The 7,778-nt window shown below is 40.0% G+C and overlaps 1 protein-coding gene across 1 annotated transcript; it reads right to left on the reverse strand.

The window, feature by feature from the left end:
- Positions 1-262: 262 nt before the first annotated feature.
- Positions 263-7,078, reverse strand: LOC105041186 (multicopper oxidase LPR1 homolog 1). The gene is made up of 4 exons (XM_010918044.2): positions 6,965-7,078; positions 6,047-6,279; positions 2,360-3,814; positions 263-616 (listed from the first exon to the last, which is right to left on the reverse strand). Exons 2-4 carry the CDS (start codon positions 6,269-6,271, stop codon positions 563-565), a joined length of 1,734 nt encoding a protein of 577 aa, XP_010916346.1. The 5' UTR covers positions 6,272-6,279; positions 6,965-7,078; the 3' UTR covers positions 263-562.
- Between the last annotated feature and the right edge of the window lie 700 nt (positions 7,079-7,778).

Consider the following 7,778-nt stretch of genomic DNA (forward strand, 5'->3'; position numbering starts at 1 on the left):
AGGCTCGGTATATATAGTTGTAGCATGTAGGCATGGCCTTCCAAAGGAGATGCTGGAGATTCCCATTCGGAAGATAAGACAAAATATTTGAAGACATTAATGGCATGAATGTAGGCATGACAGGAGATGCTGGAGATTTTCATCCGGAAGATAAGACATGCATACATTAGGTAGCCTTGATAATTAATTTGGAGCTTCAGGGTTTTGACTTTTAAAAAATACCTTACGTAAGAAAAAACATCTCATTTCACATAAATTATATTTTTTTAATTTATAATTAATATGAAACTAAAAATACCGTCCCTCCATGATACAAACTAAGTGCTTAAGCCATTTGCGGAGCATCTATATATCACAATCCCATAAACTTCTACTTACATTTTTTTGATAAAATAAACTTTTACATGCATGAAAATAGTTTATCAAAATATTTAATCCATCCCAGACTTTCTGCACCAGTGGGGGAATCTCCAAAGATTTGTGGACCAAGCTTCATGCTTAAGATTATGAAATATCGAAAAATCTCTAAGAAATGCTCGTCTTTTTCCGATTTGGCGTGGCGTCAAGAAACGAGCATCATGGGCCGAATCATTGCATTGTCTTCGTGGTCTAGAATCTGCGCACATTAAATGACAAACGATCAATCCACTAAGTGACGAGAAAATAGATCTCGCAACCTCTTCATTAAGTGCAGGTGAACAAAATTTCCACATGGATGGGTTTGTTATTTTATCTTTTGTTAGCATTCTTGACGTACACTTATGAGGACGCAGATTTTTTAAAATATCAAAATATACCATACGATATGATGCATCACATATATCATCTATCATACGATAAATGACTATATATGATCGTGCACATACATATATGATCGTGCATATCATCCATCGTGCGATGGACTGTGCAAACAGTGCGGCGCACTGCAGAAGATCCACGTGCTACTTATAAATGCATGCATTCACATATTATACTCACAAGATCATATACTGCATATTATCTCTATTCATGCCTGTCTTGCCTTACTTCATCAGGAATCATGATATTTTTGCAATTAGGGAAAAAGGATTCATTTAAAATGGCAATTTTGAGAAGAGTTGAGCCATCAATGTATTCTCCACGCTATCCTCTGAGAAAATATTAGTGGGGACCACTACCCATTGCACATAAAGTGAGGACAGGGGGAAAAAGGATCGGTGTTACTGTTTGGTTGGACTGGTCCACGGTGGACTTGCTCCATAATATTTTCTCACCTTTATGAAAACGGGACCCATGCTTTTTCTTTCTGATAAGGACCATGTCTTTTCAATGAAAACTACTCCCATTTTTCCACTGTCTCTTTATCTTCTTCGACTTGCCACTCATTTCCATCTCCATCCTCTCCGTCCTTCACTCTCCTTATTAGTCATCAAGGCACGGGACCACGGATTTGAACTTATGACCACATGTATAGCTCAAAAAAATTTAACAATTAAAATAAAATTTGAAGAGCACAAATATATTTAATAAAATAGATATGTTGCATTATAAATTCAGTTATTTTAAGAAAATTATAATATTTCAATAATCAGTTATTTTCATTGAAAGAAAACAACATTAGTGATAGAATGAAATTAAAAATATTTGATATTATTCATTTAATATTCTAAATCCTTAGTACGTAACACAATTAAAAATATCAATAAATTTTTAATATTTTTTTTGATACACACGCACGCACACACATGCACACACACACATACATACATAATTTTTTAGATACATGATTTATGACTTTTTTATTTATTGTGCAATTGAAGAGTAATGTTGAACACTGATCAATAAGATCTAAAAAATAGTATTAAAAATTAAAAATCTATTAATAATTTAGTATATTATTTTTTATTATATTTAGTTTTTTTATCTTCTATATTTGAAATATTTTTTTATGATAAATATTTTAATCAAAGATATTTTCATCCAATTAATTAACACAGTGATTGCAATAGCTAACACTTAGCCGAATTAACACAAGTTTGAGTTTAAAGTAAGATGTAGGGTAGGTCTCCTCAAAAAGATAATTGGAGTAGGTCAACAAATAGGACAAAAAATATTAATTAGAAAATATTATTTAATTCAAATAATGTGCAAAACATATATTATTTAATTTGATTTTAGGAGTTCTTTAAGTTTGTAAAGTTCCATTTTGGAAAACCCTGCCAATATTTATACATGTAAGCCAGCGACAGGATATAGAACATAACCGAATTTAGGACTTGTTTCTCTCATTTAGTTAAAACTATTGGGATTATCCTATTAATTAGGTCGATTAAAATAAAGAGCCCGGTAATAAAAAGGGGTGATATAAATGAGAGCTTACATGGCAATGGTAGACGTAACCGGGCTCCGCCGTTGCGTCAAATGGATACGACGCATTCGTATCAATAAGCCTAAACTTCACCACCACCGTCGTCACGTAGCCAGGTTCAATCTTCACCACATTCTTCCACGTCTTCTCGTATTCCGGCACTGGCAGCTTCTTCCCCACCGCATGGCCCGTGACGTTACACTTAACGGCGTCATTGTTTGCCGTCATACAATTGCCGAACGTCGTCAAATCCACCAGCTCCGTCACCCTCACGGCCTGGGACGTCGCTAGGTGGAGATGCAATGGATGGTTATCCCCCGTTAGGTTGATCACCTCCCACACCTCCGTGCTCCCCGGCCTCGGCGTCTCCGTCACCGGGTCCTCGAATCTCTTCCCGTTGATATAAAGGTGCGTCGGCTTCCCGGTCGAGCTCTGGTATTCATACATTGTAATGTATCTCCTCACCGTCGCCTCCCACTCGTTGGCCGCCGGATAATTCACTAGGCTTGACGGGATCCTCGAATCGTCGGTCGGGGGATCAGCCGATATGACGAACCTCATTACCTTGCCGTTTAGTTGGCCGGCAGCAGTACCATTGGGGTACGGGTATGATGCACTGTTGGTTAGCTCCACAGTTGAGGTGGTTGATTTCGAGAAATCGATCACCACATCGAAGGTCTCGGCCGGCGAAACGACGATCGTCGGACTGGCAACGGGCTTCGGCAGGTAGGACGAGTCAGAGCCGACGATGTAAAACATTAGCCCGTTGGACAGTGCAAGCTTGAAGTAACGCGCATTGCTGGCGTTGATGATACGAAAGCGGTACTTGCGGCGCTGGACGGCAAGGAACGGCCAGGCCTTGCCGTTGACGGTGATGGCCTCGCCGAAGTACTCGGGCTGCCACTGGGGGTGGATGGAGGGGTTGTCACCGGTGTTGTTCATATAGAGGGAGCCGTCGGCGGCGAAGCTCCGGTCGGCGAGGATGAGGTGGCGGTCGAAGGCGTCGCCGCTGGGGAGGCCGAAGGGGACCTCGACGTGGGGGTTCCGGACGACGTAGGCGCCTATGAGGCCGGCGAGGATGTTGGCGCGGGTGAGGCCGAGGGTGTGGTCGTGGTACCAGAGGTTGCCCGGGTGCTGGACGTTGGGATAGGTATAGGTGGGCTGGGTCCATTTTGGGCCGGTATCGCGATAGCCGGCGGTGAACCAGGCGAGGGCGCTGCCGTCGGACTGGGGCTCGTCGACGCCGCCGTGGAGGTGGACGACGGCGGGGACGCCGCCGTGCTTCGGTTTGGCTACCGGGATTGTGGGGTCCCATGGGAGGATGTGGCTATGAGGAAGGTGGTTCTGCCACGTCACATGCAGTGGGACCCCCTGGAGGGCCTCGATGGTGGGGCCGGGGAAGGTGGCGGTGTCCGGGCAGGTGCCGAAAGCAAAAACGGTCGTCGGCGGCAAGTCCCGGTGGAATTTCTGCATGCGAAAGAGTTGTTATCAGATAATTTGATCGTTTCCATTACCTGAAGACCACTTTAAGATAACCTATCAGACTAATGATCATCTTATGCTTGAATGCCCTTTCTCAAGAACAATTTGGACTCAGCTACTCCTAAACTTGCAACTGCCTGAACTCCCATCCACACTGGACATTTTATGGAATACATGGAGAATCAATAATGTCAATCAAGATCAAAGACATGGAATAGATGAACTTCTCATAATTGATCGGTGGTGTCTTTGGAAAGAGCGCAACAAATAAGTATTTAAATTCCTTGCTTACTGTCCTAAACCAATTGCTCAGCAAATTGCAGCACTTTTTATCTCCCGGATGTCTCAAGTGACAACAGAACAGATGAAGAAGTTAGCTCCGATACGACACATGTCGGAGGCTGATCGTGGTGCAAACAGACGAAACAAAAATTTTCCTGCGATAGATAATGCATTTAGTGGTACACAAATAAAAGAAGATGTTGGCATTCATCAGAGGACTCTTCTTTGGGAAAACTTGGCGGCAATCTCAGAAGGAAACATCAGAGATCCTATATTCAGAGAATAGTGGGGAGGAAGAAAAGGAGATAAGAAAGGATGAATTTTCGGAGCAAATGGACACTGATAGAGACAGGTTTTTAGAATTACAGAGGTTACGACAAATCAATTTTTAGAGTTAACGAGTTCACAAAATTGGATTCTCTGCTTTGAATATTTAACAAGAAAGCTGTTTTCAGATCTGCCAAACTTTTCAGAGTTTCAGAATCAGGTTCTTCTTTTCCTGTCTTTAGAGTTTTCAAGGTGATATAACCAAGATTGCTTCAGAGAAGTAGGCTGGGTATCTGAGGTTCAAAAGCCTGATTGAAACTGCTATTGGGAGATAGGTTAATGAAGGCTTCTTTCCTGCTCAAAGACAATCATTAATAGTTCACGAGAAAACGACTATATTTCCTCAATCCAAATTAGGAAAAGAGGCTAAGCATATACAGTAAAAATGTACTGAAAGGTTACAACCATGTAACTCTTTTGAAATTACTTAATTTAAGTGCTAACAAATAATGGAGGTTTCACCTCCTTTTCATCAAAAAAAAAAAAAAAAAAAAAAAAGATACCTATCAGACAGCTTGAGGCTATATCAATAACACTAGCTTGCACTAGATCATAGGATTATCTGTCAAGAGATACTCTAGACTGGATATAAAAAGGTTCCAGGGCCCAAGTGAATATATTCGAGCAAAACCAAATCAGAAACTTTATAATTAAAAGGAAAAGGAATTAAAAGCAGAAAGAAAAGGGAACTCCATTTTTTCTTTCTTTTTTTTATTTTGTCTTATTTTTACTATTTTTTTAATTTTATGAGGAGTTGATTTTTAGATCGTTATCTGATTTTCTTTCTTGTTTTTTTTAAAAAAGTAAATTGAATTCTTTTTACCAAACTTCCTGCAAAAGAGATATAATAAGGGGGAAATCTTTGGATTTATTAAGAGACCGTCATTAACAGTAACCAACAGTGTTGCACCATTAATGTATTATGGCCATTTTGTGACCCAATGGGCGGGCTGCCATTCAGAAAGGTGGATACCATCAGCTTGCATCAGCTAGGATAAATAATAAGTCCGGAATATTCTTGGCTTTTTCTAGCTACGAGAATAACATGTAATTCTTTTAGTTTTATTTTCTCTTAAATATAACCCTTTTTTTTTTTTTTTGAGAAACGCTATTTAACCAATATGCAGGACGAATCTGTCCAACATTTCAAAGGAAGGTTGATGTTGTAACAGTGTTTTGATGAGAACATGTGACTCACTTCAGGCTAACGAGTCATGCATGCATACTTGAATCTAACCGGCTTGTTTATTATATTAAATTGATTCCTAGAGCTAGCTCTATAGATTTTTGGGTAGAAAAAATTATCTATAGATCCTTAGGGATAAAAATTGTTATTCATGGTAATCTCTGAAATTTTGTTATGGACAAAAAGTCCATCTACTTGACCATTCATCGACTAAGAGTTTATTTCTCGACAGAATTGGAATTTCCATTGTCACATCTCTCTCTGTGTGTGTCTTAAATTTGGTCTAGCTGCATGTCCGGCAAATTAAGTACCATATCAACCACATGTTGTCGACAACAAGCAGACTAATATACGAATTAATCAGTAAAAATTTAAGACTTCTATGTTTGTGTAATGCAGGACAGAAGGATATCGATCCTTACCCATTTCTTTTCGAACATGCCGATGGTAAGTGTAACGGACTTCGGCCATCTTTTTACGATTGAATAGCCATAGAGCTTAGGCATCTGCGGGAGAGGTTCGATGTACATTTGAAGAGAGCCGGCGATTTTTTGAAGGATTTGCTCAGTTAGTGGAGGTGGTGGTCTGGTCCCGACTGCTAGACCGATGATTAGATAAAAAATACTCAACAACGACGTAGACCTCATTCCTGTAGCTTTTTTGAGAAAAAAATATAAAAATTAATCACACGATAGGTGTTTATATAAATATAAAAGTAAATATTAAGTTGGACCTTAAGAGATATACTAATTATGCTAGTGCCTGAGCATGTGGCAAGCACAAATGGGCGGATTGACAGTGGAGGTGGTGCTATGGTGCTTGCCACATATATATATTTTAATAAACTATGACAGAATAAAAAATAAAAAAATATAAGTAAGAAATCACTTGATGGTTAAATTTATAATAAGTGGGCAAGATGGATTCTGGAGCATGAGTGCATCTTGCGTATGCGGTGAACAGCTAGCCCATCATCTGAAACAAAGATTAGCAGTGGTTGTAGCACTTGCCAAAATAAATCAACTGTTTGTCTCTAAGCTTCCACGGTTGGCCATGATCATGCTTGACTCCATTTTAGGCAACACCACACAGAAAGTCGTGAGATAGTAATCATTTGTATTTGATGGCAGAAGAACTTTCTTCTCAAGAAGGATGGAAATGAAGATCATACATGCCACGGAATCCTTAAGTTTCTAAAATCCAGCAAGAATCAAAGGGATGCTGGAGTTGCTTGCTCTAGATTGAAATTACTCGACTTACTAGCTAGTCCTAAAAAATAACACGTAATTGTGAAAGGAAAAGTAGCTAACCGAGAAAATGAAAGAGAGACTGCTACACACCTTACAGATAGAAACAAGAAGTGTAATGCTGGAGATTAAGCGCTGGAACACGATATCGGTGATGGATGCCAGAGCCCCTCCTTATACATACACGAAGAGAAGGCTACCCTGGACCCACATGGCATGATTGCTTGTAAGTTAACATAATGACCGATTGCGTGTACGTCTAAAAATAAAGAATAAGCCGGCGATAACGATTTGGTCCAAGAGAACTGAACAGAGTTCCAAACAATTCAAGCAACGGGTGGGCCGACAGAACAACGGCCAACTATCGATGACATCTCATGGTACTAGACAATGAAAACTGGTATAGTATATGCACCAAAAATATATATAAATATATATTCCTAATTAAGGTTGGCATGATGCCTTCGTATACGCATGAAACTGGATTTTGTATTCGTTTGGTGACACCTAACAGTACGGTATATAATTCTCCCATAATGAAAAAAAAATGGCTGTCCATCCGCCTGTTCAACAAATGAAAGAGTGGAGATGCACGAAAAGGAGGGATGGAGACATGAAGCCATCTTTTTGACGAACGTGATTTAATGCATCCAGCAATGGAGGGTTCGCGGTGATTGACCGTCCAACAACATTCCCATCACCTTACCATGCTGTTCGCGGTGATTTTTTTTTTTTTTTTTTGAGAATAATGGTAGGAATACAATACCCCAGGTACATTTCACATTGAAACGTAGTCGCCCATCCTTATCTTCCATGCATGGTTCCATTCAATACCACCACTGCCTGGAGGTTTGGTCTACGCTGTGCTTTCGTGCTAAGATGAGGCGGGAGATTTGGTCATCCCGTG

Source organism: Elaeis guineensis, chromosome 3, assembly GCF_000442705.2.
Source record: "Elaeis guineensis isolate ETL-2024a chromosome 3, EG11, whole genome shotgun sequence".
Taxonomy (NCBI): Eukaryota; Viridiplantae; Streptophyta; class Magnoliopsida; order Arecales; family Arecaceae; genus Elaeis; species Elaeis guineensis.